Source organism: Salmo trutta, chromosome 25 (genome assembly GCF_901001165.1).
Source record: "Salmo trutta chromosome 25, fSalTru1.1, whole genome shotgun sequence".
NCBI classification, from domain to species: Eukaryota; Metazoa; Chordata; class Actinopteri; order Salmoniformes; family Salmonidae; genus Salmo; species Salmo trutta.
Genome location: NC_042981.1, coordinates 43577361 through 43596718, shown reverse-complemented (window position 1 = coordinate 43596718; position 19358 = coordinate 43577361). Strand labels below are relative to the sequence as shown.

The 19358-nt window shown below is 42.5% G+C and overlaps 1 protein-coding gene across 1 annotated transcript in view; it reads left to right on the top strand.

Moving 5' to 3' along the window:
- LOC115162606 (MAM domain-containing glycosylphosphatidylinositol anchor protein 1-like) overlaps positions 1-19358 on the top strand; it is a 367347-nt gene that overhangs the window by 109340 nt on the left and 238649 nt on the right. Inside the window, exon 4 of the mRNA XM_029714070.1 lies at positions 2001-2175. Within this exon, the coding sequence (XP_029569930.1) occupies positions 2001-2175 (175 nt within the window). The remainder of the gene's footprint in view (positions 1-2000; positions 2176-19358) is intronic.

The following is a 19358-nucleotide window of genomic DNA, read 5'->3' as shown; positions in this document are numbered from 1 at the left end:
AAATAAAACAACCTACTAACTACACCACCACCCCGAACCATATAAAACAAATACCCTCTGCCACATCCTGACCAAACTACAACAACACATAACCCTTAACTTCTTGGGGCTATGTGGGACGTTAGCGTGCCACCCGTGGCGCACCCTATCAACAGCAGGTGCATTTCAAGAGCGGCAAATTTGAAACCAAATAAATGTCAAAATTCAAATTTCTCAAACATACAACTAACTTACAGCCTTTGAAAGATAAACATCTTCTTAATCTAACCACGTTGTCCGATTTCAAAAAGGTTTTAAGGGGAAAGCATAAAGTTAGGTTATGTTAGGAGAGTACATTGATAATAGCTGTGTGTAATGCATTGTCGATTCAAAGACAGGCGTCACCAAAACCATAAAATCAGCTAAAATTATGCACTAACCTTTTACAATCTCCATCAGATGACACTCCTAGGACATTATGTTAGACAATGCATGCATTTTTAGTTCTATCAAGTTCATATTTATATCTAAAAACAGCGTTTTACTATGGCGTTGATGTTCAGGAAATCGTTTCCCTCCAATACCGGCAGTCAAGTCATGACAACAAAATAATTAATTAATATTAGAAAACATTGGTAAAATATTATATTGTCATTCAAAGAATTATAGATTTACATCTCTTGAACGCAATGGACTTGCCAGATTTAAAATTAACCTTACTGGGAAATCACACTTTGCAATAATCTGAGCACTGCGCCAGAAAAATACGCATTGCGATACAGACTAACCGCCATGTTGGAGAGATCTAAAATCTAAAATACTATGTAAATAATCCATTACCTTTGATTCTCTTCCTCAGATGTCACTTCCAAAGAATCCCAGGTCCATAACGAATGTAGTTTTGTTCAAAAAAGCTCATCATTTATGTCCAAAAACCTCCGTGTTGTAGCACATGATCTAAGCCAGCCGAACTTCACTTCACTTCCCGAACGGAAAAAATATATTTACGTTCGTTGAAACATGTCAAACGTTGTATCGCATAAATCATTAGGGCCTTTTTTAACCAGAACATGAATAAAATTCAAGGCGGACCATTGGGTTCTCTTTTAAAACGTTTCGGAATGAGAGTACCCACCATCAACTCGCGCGCAAGGTGTCTAATGGGCCATCACCGTTCCAAGGCTCTTCTTCAGTCAGATCTCACTGTAGAAGACTCAAAACACTTTGTAAAGGCTGGGGACATCTTGTGGAAGCAATAGGAAATGCCAAAACATTCCTCACCCCCTTTGTTTTTCAATGGTATAGGCTTAAAGTCAATTCAACACATCAGGTATCCACTTCCTGTCAGAATCTGTCTCAGGGTTTTGCCTGCCAAATGAGTTCTGTTATACTCACAGACACCATTCAAACAGTTTTTGAAACTTTAGGGTGTTTTCTATCCATATATAATAAGTATATGCATATTGTAGTTACTGGGTAGGATTAGTAACCAGATTAAAATCGGGTACATTTTTTTATCCAGCCGTGAAAATACTGTCCCCTATACCCTAACAGGTTAACTGGTCAGGACGTGACACACTGTATAGAGGTGGAGGGTTTTGTGGATTCTTGAGCGTATTATTTTACTCGAAAGAGCTTGGTTTCTTGTAAAAACATGAAAGCATCCATCTGCTTTTTCACAAAGTGAAAGTAATGAAAGCACTAAACAATCTGGATGAAGTGCACAATGGCTACTACGGTAGGCGCTGGAGTGCCATTGGTTGTCATTACTCAAGAAGTAAGTCAATCCAAACTTGTGTCTAGTATCTCCATTTGTATATTTGTCTTGAAAACGGCCACTAGGTCAAAATGTTGACTGCAATGTCCACCAGACGCTTTTGCCCCCAAATCTCCCAGATTACATTACGCGTGAAGCACTTCCAACGCAGAAAAGTTGTACATCAAAGTTTTGCGTTGGATATAGTATAAATGTAATCTATACTATACTCTATGCCTAACTAACCAACTCATCTCCTCTCCAGGTGCGTTGGACAAAGACGGCAGGCAGCGCCTCTGACAAGTTCCAGGAGACGTCCATCTACAACGAGACACTGATCATCGAGGGCATCCAGCGGGTGCAGGGCGGCCGCTACTACTGCAAGGCCGACAACGGGGTGGGGGTGGCTGCCATCAAGTCCATCCGGGTAGACGTGCAGTGTAAGTCGGCAGGGAACGCCGCGATCGATCCCTCCACGGCCCCCCTAAAACATTACCAAAATAAGTCCTTCCCAGAATTATGGGCAGGAATAGTGGTACATTTCAAAATGGGAATATGCTCTCCAGGAGTATCCATGGGGGATATTTAGATGGTAAAATGGGTGGAGGTTTTGACATGGAAGTTTGGTAGCTTTTGTTTGGGAAAACATCAAAGGGACTAGGGTGTTTGTAGGGTAAAAGTTAGTTGGGTATAAGTGAGGTGTAGTTCCTGTCACTGTTTTAGCAATGAGAAAGAAGAACGGAATAAGATAAATATAGATAAATTAACATGGATACTCTAGCAGAGGCATGGAGTGGAGGGATCTAAAGGAGAGAATGGGAGAGTTGGTCCAGGTGGCACAGGGCCCTTCTGTGAACAGGGCCTCGTGCTGCTGCCTGTCCCCACTGTCCCACTTTCCCCCTGAATCAGGGGCCATGTCAGGGCCCTCAGCCAAGCTTGCTATAGTGCCTCTTACAGCATTGCATGGAGGTGATATGTCTAAAACCCTATAAAAGGATACAGTGCTATAACCAGACCTGTCATTCACCCCAAACACAGCACAACACAGCACAGGACATGTTAGGAGCACATGATTTTTTAAACATTGTACATAATGTTTCACCCACTATCGCCTTGTCCATAATCCTACAGCAAAAAGCATCACAAATTCCATAGCATGTAAGCTGCTTTGACCAAGAAACTAACCAGCTAATGGCAGCTACAGTACCAGTCAAAAGTTTAGGCACACCTACTCATTTTTCTTTATTTTTCCTATTTTCTACATTGTAGAATAATAGTGAAGACATCAAACTATGAAATAAAACATATGGAATCATGTAGTAACATTTGTTTTTAAACAAATCAAAATATATTTTAGATTTTAGATTCTTCAAAGTAGCCGCCTTTTGCCTTGGATGACAGTTTTGCACACTCTTGGCATTCTCTCAGCCAGCTTCACCTGGAATGCTTTTCCAACAGTCTTGAAGCAGTTCCCACATATGCTGAGCACTTGTTGGCTGCTTTTCCTTCACTCTGTGGTCCAACTCATCCCATTTTGCCCTGTTTATCAAAAGTTTTTGAAAATCTTGTCAATAATCAACTGACTGACTTTATTGATGGCTATAGTATTCTCTCTGGTATGCAATCTGGTTTCCGCTCAGGTTATGGATGTGTCACTGCAACCTTAAAGGTCCTCAATGATGTCACCATTACCCTTGATTCTAAGCAATGTTGTGCTGCTATTTTTATTGACTTGGCCAAAGCTTTTGATATGGTAGACCATTCCATTCCTGTGGGCCGGCTAAGGAATATTGATGTCTCCGTTCTGCCTGCGGAACCCCTAGCCAACAGCCAATGGCATCGCACGGCGCGAAATACAAAACCAACTAAAATACCACAAATCAATTTTCTCAAACAATCAACTATTTTACACCATTTTAAAGATAAGATTCTCGTTAATCTAACCACATTGTCCGATTTCAAAGGCTTTACAGCGAAAGCAAACATTAGATTATGTTAGGAGTGTACATAGACACAAATAATCACACAGCCATTTTCCAAGCAAGCATATATGTCACATAAACCCAAACCACAGCTAAATGCAGCACTAACCTTTGATGATCTTCATCAGATGACACTCCTATGACATTATGTTATAGAATACATGCATGTTTTGTTCAATCAAGTTCATATTTATATCAAAAAACAGCTTTTTACATTAGCATGTGATGTTCAGAACTAGCATACCCACCAAAAACTTCCGGTGAATTTACTAAATTACTCATGATAAACATTGACAAAATACATAACAATTATTTTAAGAATTATAGATACAGAACTCCTTTATGCAATCACTATGTCCGATTTTAAAATAGCTTTTCGGCGAAAGCACATTTTGCAATATTCTGAGTACATAGCTCGGCCATCACGGCTAGCTATTTTGACATCCGCCAACTTCGGGGTCACCTAAACGCAGAATTACTATTAGAAAAATTGGATTACATTTGCTGTTCTTCATCAGAATGCACTCCCAGGACTTCTACTTCAACAACAAATGTTGTTTTGGTTCCAAATAATCCATAGTTATATCAAAATACCTCAGTTTTGTTTGTGCGTTCAGGTCACTATCCGAAGGGTAACGCGCGAGCGCATTTCGTGACAAAAAATGTCTAAATATTTCATTACCGTACTTTGAAGCATGTCAAACACTGTTTAACACTGCTCAACCCATTCAAGTGACGCACCCTTCCTGGGGACGGCATGGAAGAGCACCAGTAAGCCAGTGACTGAGCCCTGTAATAGGGTTTGAGGCAGAGAATCCCAGTGGGAGAGAGGGGAACCGGCCAGACAGAGACAGCAAGAGTGGTTTGTTGCTCCAGTGCCTTTCCGTTCACCTTCACACTCCTGGGCCAGACTACACTCAATCATAGGACCTACTGAAGAGATGAGTCTTCAATAAAGACTTAAAGGTCGAGACCGAGTCTGTGTCTCTCACATGGATAGGCAGACCATTCCGTAAAAATTGAGCTCTTTAGGAGAAAGCCCTGCCTCCAGCTGTTTGCTTAGAAATTCTGGGGACAGTAAGGAGGCCTGCGTCTTGTGACCGTAGCCTACATGTAGGTATGCACGGCAGGACCAAATCGGAAAGATAGGTAGAAGCAAGCCCATGTAATGCTTTGTAGGTTAGCAGTAAAACCTTGAAATCAGCCCTAGCCTTTTAACAGGAAGCCAGTGTAGAGAGTCTAGCACTGGAGTAATGTGATACATTTTTCTGGTTCTGTTCAAGATTCTAGCAGCCGTGTTTTGCTAACTGAAGTGTATTTAGTGTTTTATAAGGGTAGCCAGAAGGTAGAGCATTGCAGTAGTCTAATCTAAAAGTGGCAAAAGCATGGATTCATTTTTCTGCATAATTTTTGGACAGAAAGTTCCTGATTTTTGCAATGTTACATAGATGGAAAAAGCTTTCCTTGACACAGTCTTGATATGTTCGTCAAAAGAGAGATCAGGGTCCAGAGTAACGCCGAGGTCCTTCACAGTTTTATTTGAGATGACTGTACAACCATCAAGATTTCTTGTCATATTCAACAGAAGATCTCTTTGTTTCTTGGGACCTAGAACTATCACTGTTTGTCCTAGTTTAAAAGTATAACATTTGCTGCCATCCACTTCCTTATGTCTGAAACACAGGCTTCCAGGGAGGGCAATTTTGGGGCTTCATCATGTTTCATTGAAATGTACACCTGTGTGTCATCCGCATAGCAGTGAATGTTGACCTTGTGTTTCTGAATGTCATCACCAAGAGGATAAAATATATAGTAAAAACAATAATTTTCCTAAAATGGAGCCTTGAGGAACACCAAAATGTACAGTTGATTTGTCAAAGGACAAACATATCTTTCCGACCGATAAGATCTAAACCAGGCCAGAACTTGTCCGTGTAGACCAATTTGGGTTTCCAATCTCTCCAAAAGAATGTGGTGATCAATGGTATCAAAAGCATTCTGCATTCTCAGTGCTATGATGTAGTCTAAAACCAGACTGAAGCATTTCGTATACATTGTTTGTCTTCAGGAAGGCAGTGAGTTGCAGTGCAACAGCTTTTTCAATTTTTTTCAGAGGAATGGGAGATTCGATATTGGCTGATAGTTTTTTATATTTTCTGTGTCAAGGTTTGGCTTTTTCAAGAGAGGTTTTATTACTGCCAATTTTAGTGAGTTTGGTACACATCCGGTGGATAGGGAGCCATTTATTATGTTCAACATAGGAGGGCCAATCAGAGGGAGCAGCTCTTTCAGTAGTTTAGTTGGATTATGGTCCAGTATGCAGCTTGAAGGTTTAGAGGCCATGACTATTTTCATCAATGTGTCAAGAGATATAATATTAAAACACTTGAGTGTCTCCCTTGATCCTAAGTCCTGGCAGTGTTGTGCAGACTCAGGACAACTGAGCTTTGGAGGAATACGCAGATTTAAAGAGGAGTCCATAATTTGCTTTCTAATGATCATGACCTTTTCGTCAAATAAGTTCATGAATGTATCACTGCTGAAGTGAAAGCCATCCTCTTGGGGAATGTTGCTTTTTAGTTAGCTTTGCGGCAGTATCAAAAATGAATTAACCTCTTTGGGCTGGGGGGGAAGTATTTTCACGTTCGGATGAAAAGCGTGCCCAGAGTAAACTGCCTGCTACTCAGGCCCAGAAGCTAAGATATGCATTTTATTAGTAGATTTTGATAGAAAATACTCTCAAGTTTCTAAAACTGTTTGAATGATGTCTGTGAGTATAACAAAACCTGAGACAAAATCCAATCAGGAAGTGTGGAAATCTGAGGTTTGTAGTTTTTCAAGTGATATTTACAGTGTCAGATTGCACTTCCTAAGGCTTCCACTAGATGTCAACAGTCTTTAGAACGTTGTTTCAGGCTTCTATTGTAAAAGGGGAGCGAATAAGAGCTGTTTGAAACAGTGGTCTGCCTGAAAGCCTTTATTTTAGTCACGTGCGCGGCCGTGGCCACGAGCTCCGTTCCCTTTCATTTCTAAAGACAAAAGGAATTGTCCGGTTGGAATATTATTGAAGATTTATGATAAAAACATCCTTAAGATTGATTCTATACATCGTTTGACATGTTTCTACAAACTGTAATGGAACTTTTTTTACTTTTCGTCTGGACTTAGTGCCCGCGCCTTGTGCATTTGGAATAGTGAACTAAACGCGCGAACAAAAAGGAGGTATTTGGACATAAAGATTAACTTTATTGAACAAAACAAACATTTATTGTGGAACTGGGATATCTGGGAGTGCATTCCGATGAAGATCATCAAAGGTAAGTGAATATTTATAACACTATTTCTGACTTTTGTTGACTCCACAACATGGCAGGTATCTGTATGGCTTGTTTTGGTGGCTGAGCGCTGTACTCAGATTATCGCATGGTGTGCTTTCACCGTAAAGCTTTTTTGAAATCTGACACAGCGGTTGCATCAAGGAGTAGGTTATCTATAATCCAATGCATAAAACTTGTATCTTTCATCAAAGTTTACAGTGGGGAAAAAAAGTATTTGATCCCCTGCTGATTTTGTACGTTTGCCCACTGACAAAGAAATGATCAGTCTATAATTTTAATGGTAGGTTTATTTGAACAGTGAGAGACAGAATAACAACAAAAATATCCAGAAGAACGCATGCCAGAAATGTTATAAATTGATTTGCATTTTAATGAGGGAAATAAGTATTTGACCCCCTCTCAATCAGAAAGATTTCTGGCTCCCAGGTGACTTTTATACAGGTAACGAGCTGAGATTAGGAGCACACTCTTAAAGGGAGTGTTCCTAACCGCAGCTTGCTACCTGTAAAAAAGACACATGTCCACAGAAGCAATCAATCAATCAGATTCCAAACTCTCCACCATGGCCAAAACCAAAGAGCTCTCCAAGGATGTCAGGGACAAGATTGTAGACCTACACAAGGCTGGAATGGGCTACAAGACCATCGCCAAGCAGCTTGGTGAGAAGGTGACAACATTTGGTGCGATTATTCGCAAATGGAAGAAACACAAAAGAACTGTCAATATCCCTCGGCCTGGGGCTCCATGCAAGATCTCACCTCGTGGAGTTGCAATGATCATGAGAACGGTGAGGAATCAGCCCAGAACTACACGAGAGGATCTTGTCAATGATCTCAAGGCAGCTGGGACCATAGTCACCAAGAAAACAATTGGTAACACACTATGCCGTGAAGGAATGAAATCCTGCAGCGCCCGCAAGGTCCCCCTGCTCAAGATTACATATACATGCCCATCTGAAGTTTGCCAATGAACATTTGAATGACTCAGAGGACAACTGGTGAAAGTGTTGTGGTCAGACGAGACCAAATTGGAGCTCTTTGACATCAACTCAACTCGCCGTGTTTGGAGGAGGAGGAATGCTGCCTATGACCCCGTCTCCACCGTCAAGCATGGAGGTGGAAACATTATGCTTTGGGGGTGTTTTTCTGCTAAGGGGACCGGACAACTTCACCGCATCAAAGGGACGATGGACGGGGCCATGTACCGTCAAATCTTGGGTGAGAACCTCCTTCCCTCAGCCAGGGCATTGAAAATGGGTTGTGGATGGGTATTCCAGCATGACAATGACCCAAAACACACAGCCAAGGCAACACATTAAGGATTGTTCTTATTTTCCTCAATTAAATTGGAAAAATAGGATGATCGAGCAGCAGTGAGGGCTCTTCGATACTGCACGGTACTGTCATTCTAATCTAGTCGGAAGACTTCCAGTTTGGTGTAGCGCCAGCTCGGGTATTTTCTGTATTCCAGGGAGCTATTTTCTTACGACAAATGTTTTTTGTTTTTAGGGGTGCGACTGCATCTTGGGGATTACGTAAGGTTAAATTGAGTTCCTCAGTTAGGTGGTTAAAACCTCTTCAGGATTGGCCCTTTTTTTCAATTTTCTCCTAAAATGACAGGAGAATATAACAATAGATATGGTAAAAGATAATACAAAGAAAAAAAAACATTTTTTGTATTTTTTTGTACCATCATCTTTGAAATGCAAGAGAAATGTTTTTTAATCTAGCCCAGCTGCAATTTAGATTTTGGCCACTAGATGGCAGCAGTATATGTGCAACGTTTTAGACTGATTCAATGAACCATTGCATTTCTGTTCCAAATGTTGCATCAAGACTGCCCAAATGTGCCTAATTGGTTTATTAATAACTTTTCATGTTCAGAACTGTGCACTCTCCTCAAACAATAGCATGGTATTCTTTCACTGTAATAGCTACTGTAAATTGGACAGTGCAGTTAGATTAACAAGAATTTTTACTTTCTGCCAATATCAGATATGTCTATATCCTGGGAAATTTTCTTGTTACTTACGAGCTCATGCTAATCGCATTAGCTGAGGAAGTTCTAACTGATTGTTGTACTCCGACGTCCTTGGGTAGGTGGAGGGAGTCTGGAAGTGCATCTAGGAATCTTTGTGTTGACCGAGATTTTATAGCACGGCTTTTGATGATCCTTGGTTGGGGTCTGAGCAGATTAGTTGTTGCGATTGCAAATAGGATTATGAGGATTATGAGGAAAAACATTAAGATCCACAACATTTATTCAACGGGAAAAAACTAGGTCCAGAGTATGACTGTGGCAGTGAGTAGGTCCGGAGACATGTTTGACAAAACCCACTGAGTCGATGATGGCTCCGAAAGCCTTTTGGAGTGGGTCTGTGGACTTTTCCATGTAAATCTTAAAGTCACCAAAAATGTGAATATTTTCTGCCATGACTACAAGGTCCGATGGGAACTCCGTGAGGAACGCGGTGTACGGCCAGTAGCTATAAAAAGTGATTGAGTAGGCTGCATAGATTTCATGACTAGAAGCTCAAAAGTTGAAAAGAGGGCCGTTTTTTTTTTGTAAATTGAAATTTGCAATCGTAAATGTTAGCAACACCTCCGCCGTTGCGGGATTCGTGGGTGATATGGTCACCAGTGTAACCAGGAGGTGAGGCTTCATTTAATAACACAGTAAATTCATCAGGCTTAAACCATGTTTCAGTCAGGCCAATCACATCAAGATTATTATCAGTGATTAGTTCATTGACTGTAACTGCCTTGGAAGTGAGGGATATAACATTAAGTAGCCCTATTTTGAGATGTGAGATATCACAATCTCTTTCAATAATGACAGGAATGGAGGAGGTCTTTATTCCAGTGAGATTGCTAAGGCGAACACCGCCATGTTTAGTTTTGCCCAACCTAGATCGAGGCACAGACACAGTCTCAATGGGGTTAGGTGAGCTTACTACACTGACTGTGCTAGTGGCAGACTCTACCTGCTGCCTGGCCTGCACCCTATCTCATTGTGGAGCTAGGGGCGTTAGAGCCCTGTCTATGTTCGTAGATAAGATGAGAGCACCCCTCCAGCTAGGATGGAGTCTGTCACTTCTCAACAGGCCAGGCTTGGTCCTGTTTTTGGGTGAGTCCCAGAAAAAGGGCCAATTATCTACAAATTATATATTTTGGGAGTGGCAGAAAACAGTTTTCAACCAGCGATTGAGTTGTGAGACTTAGAGCTCATCCTTCCCCCTAATTGGGAGGGGGCCACAGACAATTACTTGATGCCGACACATCTTTCTAGCTGATTAACACGCTAAAGCTATGTTGCGCTTGGTGACCTCTGACTGTTTTATCATAACATCGTTGGTGCCGACGTCGATAACAATATCCCTATACTCTCTACACTCCTCAGTTTTAGCCTTAGACAGCACCATCTTCATATTAGCCTTAACGTCGGTAGCCCTGCCCCCTGGTAAACAGTATATGATCTCTGGATGATTTGTTTTAAGTCTAATACTGCGGGTAATGGAGTCGCCAATGACTAGGGTTTTCAATTTGTCAGAGCTAATGGTGGGAGGCTTCGGCGTCTCAGACCCTGTAACGGGAGGAGGAGAGACCAGAGAAGGCTCGTCCTCTGACTCCGACCCGTTGTTTAATGGGGAGAACCAGGTTGAGAGTTTCTGTCGGCTGAATGAGCGACACCGGTTGTGCATTCCTACAGCATTTCCCTCCAGAAGCCATGAGAGAATTGTCTGGCTGCGGGGACAGTGCGAGGGGAATTATACTACCATCTGTACTTATTGGTGGCACAGACGCGGTTTCATCCTTTTCTACACTTAAATTACACTTGCCTAACGATTGCGTCTGAAGCTGGGCTTGCAGTACGGCTATCCTTGCCATAAGGCGATCGTTCTCCTGTATATTATGAGTACAGCGCCTGCAATTAGAAGGCATAATGTTAAAGTTACTACTTAGCTTCGGCTGGTGGAGGTCCTGACGAACAACATCCAGATAAAGCCTCGGGGGGAAAAAGTTGAATGAAAAAAGTTGAGCGAGGGGATTACATTTTTTTTAAAACGGTAATTCAAAAGTAAAAACCGTAAAGTTGGCAGGTAGCAAAGTAAGGTTAGCAACAAACCGCACAGCAGCAGTAGCACGTAAATAAGTCTACAAGTTGTCATCCCTGTATATACGCTGCAAGACCCATTGGTTGTTGCTTATTTATAAAACCCTCTTAGGCCTCACTCCCCCCATCTGAGACATCTACTGCAGTCCTCATCCTCCACATACCACACCCGTTTGTGCCGTTGTCTGTTCCCAACAATGTTTGTACCCTGTTTTGTGCTGCTACAATATTGTGCTGCTGCCATGTTGTGCTGCTACCATGTTGTTGTGTTGTGTTGCTACCATGCTGTGTTGTCATGTGTTGCTGCCATGCTATGTTGTCGACTTAGGTCTCTATTTATGTAGTGTTGTCTCTCTTGCCGTGATGTGTGTTTTGTCCTATATTTTAATTTAATTTATTTACATTTATTTCATTTATTTTATTCATACCCTTGAGGAGGCCTTTTGCCTTTTGGTAGGCCGTCATTGTAAATAAGAATTTATTCTTAACTGACTTGCCTAGTTAAATAAAGGATAAATAAAATATTTAAAAAAAGGTGGAGGCCAGGTCATCTGATGCAGCACTCCATCACTGTCCTTCTTGATCAAATAGCCCCTACACAGCATGAAGGTGAGTTGGGTCATTGTCCTGTTGAAAACAAATGATAGTCACAATAAGTCACTTGGCGAGCACGCGCTGAGGTGCGGCGGGGAGAGAAAATTGAACAAGCGTCACCTGTCACTACTGGTTACCCTCAGCCTCCCCTGTCATCGCCGCCATCGCCCTGTTTACTCGCCCTGCAATTACCATCCTCCTGGGGCCGCCCGCCGGGAGGCTAACACAATGAGGGGAAGGGAGGGAAGGGATGGAGGGAGGGAGGGGAGTTAGTGTGCCCAGCCTCAAAGGTATCTGTCTGGCTGTCATTCTGGTCTTATACAAGTATAGTAGACGGGACTGAGTGATGTAAGTTGAGCTGGGACACGGGTCAACTTCCTGTGATGGATAGGAAATCAGAAAAGTGTGAATGAGAAAAGTGTAAATGTGTGCGATTGGAGATATGGGCGCAAATGTAGTGCTGTTATTGGTCTATGCTGGTAATTCGTTTGCATTGGACACACCTACTACTATTGTGGAGGCCAGGTCATCTGATGCAGCACTCCAGCTTTCTCCTTCTTGTTCAAATAGCCCTTACACAGCCTGAAGGTGTGTTGGGTCATTGTCCTGTTGAAAAACAAATGACAGTCCCACTAAGCCAAACCAGATGGGATAGCGTATCGCTACAGAATGCTGTGGTAGCCATGATGGTTAAGTGTGCCTTGAATTCTAAATAAATCACAGACAGTGTCACCAGCAAAGCACCCCCACACCATCATACCTCCTCTTCCATGCTTCACGTTGGGAACTAAACATGCGGAGATCATCGGTTCACCTACTCTGCGTCTCACAAAGACACAGTGTTTGGAACCAAAAATCTCAAAATTGGACTCATCAGATCAAAGGACAGTTTTCCACACATCTAATGTCCATTGCTCGTGTTTCTTGGCCCCAGCAAGTCTTTTCTTATTGGTGTCCTTTAGTAGTGGTTTCTTTGCTGCAATTCGACCATGAAGGCCTAATTCACGCAGTCTTCTCTGACCAGTTGATGTTGAGATGTGTCTGTTTCTTGAACTCTGTGAAACATTTATTTGGGCTGCAATTTCTGAGACTGGTGACGCTAATGAACATTTCCTCTGCAGCAGAGGTAACTCTGGGTCTTCCTTTCCTGTGGCGGTCCTCATGAGAGCCATTTTAATCAAAGCGCTTGATGGTTTTTGGGAATGCACTTGAAGAAACTTTCAAAGTTCTTAAAACGTTACGGATTGACTGACCTTCATGTCTTAAAGATATAATGGACTTGGTCTTTTACCAAATAGGTCTATCTTCTGTATACCACCCATACCATGTCACAACACAACTGATTGGCTCAAACGCATTAAGAAGGAAAGAAATTCCATAAATTAACTTTTAACAAGGCACACCTGTTGATTGGAATAATTCCGGGTGACTACCTCATGAAGCTTGTTGAGAGAATGCCAAGTGTGTGCAAAGTGTCATCAAGGTATAGGGTGGATACTTTGAAGAATCTCAAATATAAAAAATATTTAGATTTTTGTTAACATTCTAGGACATCTACTTTGTGCATGACACAAGTCATTTTTCCAACAATTGTTTACAGACAGATTATTTCACTTATAATTCACTTCATCACATACCCAGTGGGTCAGAAGTTTACATACACTAAGTTGACTGTGCCTTTAAACAGCTTGGAAAATTCCTGAAAATTATGTCATGGCTTTAGAAGCTTCTGATAGGCTAATTAACATCATTTGAGTCAATTGGAGGTGTACCTGTGGATGTGTTTCAAGGCCTACCTTCAAACTCAGTGCCTCTTTGATTGACATGGGAAAATCAAAAGAAATCAGCCAAGACCTCAGAAAAAGAATTGTAGACCTCCACAAGTCTCGTTTATCCTTGAACAATTTCCAAACGCCTTAAGGTACCACATTCATCTGTACAAAAAATAGTACGCAAGTATAAACACTATGGGACCATACCGCTCAGGAAGGAGACGCGTTCTGTCTCCTAGAGATGAACGTACTTTGGTGCGAAAAGTGCAAATCAATCCCAGAACAATAGCAAAGGACCTTGTGAAGATGCTGAAGGAAACAGGTACAAAAGTATCGATATCCATAGTAAAACGAGTCCTATATCGACATAACCTAAAAGGCCGCTCAGCAAGGAAGAAGCCACTGCTCCAAAACCGCCATAAAAAAGCCAGACTACAGTTTGCAACTGCACATGGGGACAAAGATCATAATTTTTGGATAAATGTCCTCTGGTCTGATGAAACAAACAGAACTGTTTGGCCATAATGACCATTGTTATGTTTGGAGGAAAAAGGGGGAGGCTTGCAAGCCGAAGAACACCATCCCAACCGTGAAGCACGGGGGTGGCAGCATCATGTTGTGGGGGGGCTTTGCTGCAGGAGGGACTGGTGCACTTCACAAAATAGATTGCATCATGAGGCAGGAAAATTATATGGATATATTGAAGCAACATCTCAAGACATCAGTCAGGAAGTTAAAGCTTGGTTGCAAATGGGTATTCCAAATGGACAATGACCCCAAGCATACTGCCAAAGTTGTGGCAAAATGGCTTAAGGACAACAAAGTCAAGGTATTGGAGGGGCCAACACAAAGCCCTGACCTCGTGCCTTTAGAAAATTTGTGGGCGGTAGCGTCCCACCTGGCCAACTACCGGTGAAACGACAGTATTATAAATATTTAACTTTCATAAAATCACAAGTGTAATACGATAAAATAAAGCTTAACTTCTTGTTAATCCAGCCGCTGTGTAAAATTTCAAAAAGGCTTTACGGCGAAAGCAAACCATGCGATTATCTGAGGACAGCGCCCCGCATACAAACACATGAAAAACATATTTCAACCAGGCAGGTGCGGCACGAAAGTCAGAAATAGCGATATAAAAAATGCCTTACCTTTGATGATCTTCTTCTGCTGGCACTCCAAAAGGTCCAAGTTACATCACAAATGGTCCTTTTGTTCAATAATGTCCTTTATATCCATAAAAACTCAGTTTAGCTGGCACGCTTCAGTCAATAATCCACCCAGTTTCCCTCCATCAAATGCATACAAAATGAATCCCAAACGTTACTAATAAACTTTTCCAAACAAGTCAAACAATGTTTATAATCAAACCTTAGGTACCCTAATACGTAAATAAACGATAAAATTTAAGATGGAGAATCGTTATTGTCTTTACCGGAGAAAAATATTAAAGGAACGCCCTCTCTTCCACGCGCTTGGAAACACTACAGCCAAAATGGGAGCCTGAAACACTTTCTAGAAACGGTTGACATCTAGTAGAAGCCATATGAACTTCAATCTGGTAGACTTGGCCTTATAATAAAAGTGGTAGCCATTGAAAATTGTGGTAGGCTGAATATTTTTTTTGGGGGGGGATGGTTTGTCCTCGGGGTTTCGCCTGCCATATATCAGTTCTGTTATACTCACAGACATAATTTGAACAGTTTTAGAAACTTTCGAGTGTTTTCTATCCAAATCTACCAATTATGTGCATATCCTAGCTTCTGGGCCTGAGTAACAGGCAGTTTACTTTGGGCACGCTTTTGATCCGGACGTCAAAATACTGCGCCCTACCCAAGAGAGGTTAAATAGTACAACACCAATAGCAAAACACCAGTCTCAATGTCAACAGTGAAGAGGAGACTCCGGAATGCTAGCCTTCTAGGCAGAATTGAAAAGAAAAAGCCATATCTCAGACAGGCCAATAAAAAGAAAAGATTAAGATGGGCAAAGGAACACAGACACTGGACAGAGAAACTCTGCCTAGAATAGAAGGCCAGCATCCCGGAGTCGCCTCTTCACTGTTGACATTGAGACTGGTGTTTTGCGGGTACTGTTTAATGAAGCTGCCAATTTTTATTATTTTCTATCTAGAAGTTGGATAAGGTGATTGAAACTGACAGAATTTTCTCTTTGAAGATGTCTCCCTCAAACAAATGTAGCCATTCATTTCTGGTCTGTAGGATATGCTGCAATATTATAGAATTGAAAGTGATGCACTCAATTATAGTTTCAACAGTTTTGGGGTGAAATGCTTTGCAAATGTTGAGTTATTTGACCGCTTACACAGATTTGCAGGTGTTATGGCAGGTGCAGCGATATGCTTGTGTTACTGTCTCCAACAGTGCAGTAGAATGTCTCGCAAATACAATACAAATTTACAATAATAGAAAACTATATATATTTTTTAATCTAGAAATAACAATTCATGTAAATATATTAGAGTGACAATATAAATATGCGGTGTGGATAAAATAGAAAATAATTTGGAAAATAAAATGGTATATACATTAGCAGAAATACAGTATTCGGAAAGTATTCAGACCCCTTATTCTAAAATGTATTAAATCGTTTTTTTCCCCCATCAATCTTCACACAATATCCCATAATGTCAAAGCAAAAACATTTTTAATTTTTTTTGCAAAGTTACAAAACCAAAAAAACAGAAATGTGACATTCACATTAGTATTCCAAACCTTTACTCAGGACTTTGTTGAAGCACATTTGGAAGTGTTTACAGCGTCGAGTCTTCTTGGGCATGACGTTACAAGCTTGGAACACCTGTATTGGGGGAGTTTCTCCCATTCTTCTCGGCAGATCCTCTCAAGCTCTGTCAGGTTGGATGGGGAGTGTTGCTGCACAGCTATTTTCAGGTCTCTCCAGATATGTTCAATCGGGTTCAAGTCCGCGCTCTGGGTGGGCCACTCAAGGACATTCAGAGACTTGTCCTGAAGCCACTCCTGGCCTTCTGGCTGTGTGCTTAGGGTCATTGTCCTGTTGGAAGGTGAACCTTCACCCCGGTCTGAGGTCCTGAGCGCTCTGGAGTAGGTTTTCATCAAGGATCCCTCTTTGCTCCGTTCATCTTTCCCTTTATCCTGACTAGTCTACCAGTCACTGCTGCTGAAAGACATCCCCACAGCATGATGCTGCCACCACCATGCTTCACTATAGGGATGGTGCCAGGTTTCCTCCAGACGTGACACTTGGCAATAAGGCCAAAGAGTTCAATCTTGGTTTCATCAGACCAGAGAATGTTGTTTCTCATGGTCTGAGGGTCCTTTAGGTGCCTTTTGGCAAGCTCCAAGCGGGCTGTCATGTGCCTTTTACTGAGGAATGGCTTCCGTCTGGCCACTCTACCATAAAGGCCTGATTGGTGGAGTGCTGCAGAGATGGTTGTCCTTCTGGAAGTTTCTGCCGTCTCCGCAGAGGAACTCTAAAGCTCTGTCAGAGTTACCATCAGGTTCTTTGTCACCTGACCAAGGCCCTTCTCCCCCAATTGCTCAGTTTGGCCGGGCGGCCAGCTCTAGGAAGAGTCTTGGTGGTTCCAAACTTCTTCCATTTAAGAATGATGGAGGCCACTGTGTTCTTTGGGACCTTCAATGTTGCAGAAACGTTTTGGTACCCTTCCCCTGATCTGTGCCTCAACACATTCCTGTCTTGGAGCTCTACGGACAATTTCTTCAACCCCATGGCTTGATTTTTGCTCTGACTTGCACTGTCAACGGTGGGACCTTATATAGACAGCTGTGCTCCTTTCCAAATCATGTCCAAACAATTGAATTTACCACAGGTGGACTCCAATGAAGTTGTAGATACATCTCAAGGATGATCAATGGAAACAGGATGCACCTGAGCTCAATTTTGAGTTTTATAGCAAAGGGTCTGAATACTGCCAATTTGTCTTAACTGTTTCTTTGTCATTATGGGGTATTGTGTGTAGATTGATGAGGAAATTTAAAAAATCTATTTTAGAATATGGCTGTAATGTAACAGAATGTGGAAAAAGTGAAGGGGTCTGAATACTTTCCGAATCCACTGTTTTAGGATGAGCTGTGTCATAGAATACAGTATATTCTTACACTGTAAGTAATCAACAATATATAAACAGAATATAAGCTGACCAGCGTTCACTGACTCTAAATACGTGGGGCATTAGTTTCAAGGTGCAGGGCTGAGTACTGGGCAGGTAGCCGGCTAGAGATGTCTGTTCAACAGTCTGATGGCCTGGTGATAGAAGCTGTTTCTCAGTCACTCGATCCCTGCTCTGACTCACCAGTAGCATCTCTGCCTGCTACATGGTAGCAGAGTGAACAGAACATGGCTTGGGTGGCTGAGGTCGTTAATTCTCTTCCTTTGACGTGTGCTGTAAATGTCCTGGCAGGCAGCGTGCCCCTGGTGATGCGTTGGGCTGACCGCACCACCCTCTGGAGAGCCATGCTTAAATTCTGAAGCCGCCTGAGGTTGAAGAGGCACTGTTGTGCCTTCTTCACCACGGTGTCGGTGTGGTGGGTCCATTTCAGGTCGTCAGTGATGTGCACTCCGCTTTTGACCCACCACTGCAGCCACGTCAATGTGGATGGTGGCTTTCTCCCTCTTCTGTGTTCTATAGTCCACAGTCAGCTCCTTTGGTTTTTTCTTTATGTTGAAGGAGAGGTGATTTTCCTGGCACTACTCCACCAGGGCTTTAGCCTTCTCCCTGTAGGCTGTCTCATCGTTGTTGATAGTCAGGCGGTTTATTTCACCAACAAACTTGATGATTGAGTTGGAGTCATGCATAGCCATGCAGTCATGGGTGAACAGGGAGTACAGGAGGAGGCTGAGCACACACCCCTGTGGGGCCCCTGTGTTGAGGATCAGCGTAGCGGAGATGTTGTTGCCTAACCTCACCAGCTGGTGTCGGCCCATCAGGAAGTCTAGGACCCAGGGCCCTGAGATTAGTGACGAGCTTGGAGGGCTCTATGGTGTTGAAAGCAGAGCTGTAGTCGATGAACAGCATTCTCACATAGGTATCCCTTGTCCAGGTGAGATAGGGCGGTGTGCAGTGCAAAGGCGATTGCGATAGTCATGTAGTCATGTAGTTCAGTTACCATAGCTTGCTTGGGTACAGGAACAATGGTGGACATCTTGAAGCAAGTGGGGGATAGGCAGGGGTTGAATATGCCCGTAAACTCTCCAACCAACTGGTCTGCGAATGCTCTGAGGACATGGCTTTGGATACCGTCTGGGACGGCAGCCTTGAGAGGGTTAACACTCTTGAAAGTTCTACTCACATTGGCTACAGAGATTGGGAGCCCGCAGTCCTCGTGAGCAGCAGCGGCCCCAGAAGGTGGCGCTGTGTTGTTTTCCTCGAAGCGGGTGAAGATGGTGTTAAGTTTGTCTGGGAGTGAGGCTTCGGTGTCCGCGACCCGGCTGGTTTTCCCTTTATAATCCATGATCGTCTGAAGTCCCTGCCACATGCATCTCGTGTCTGAGCCATTGAGTTGCGACTCCACTATGTCCCCATAAAGTATTTTTGCTTCTTTGATTGATTTACGCATCTCATAGCTGATCTATTTGTACTTGTTCATGTTCCCAATCACCTTACCTTGGTTAAATGTGATGACGTACTTCTGATAAAGTGGTACACACATCGGCAATTTCTACGGATGCCTCGGAGCTCAAGTATCAAATGTAACATCACTATGTGTATGTGGGAGGATATAGTATGTTTGTATACCCACTCACTACTTCACGCATGCTTGCACCTGGAACCAATATATTGACCAAGGAGGGGTTCAGACTACAA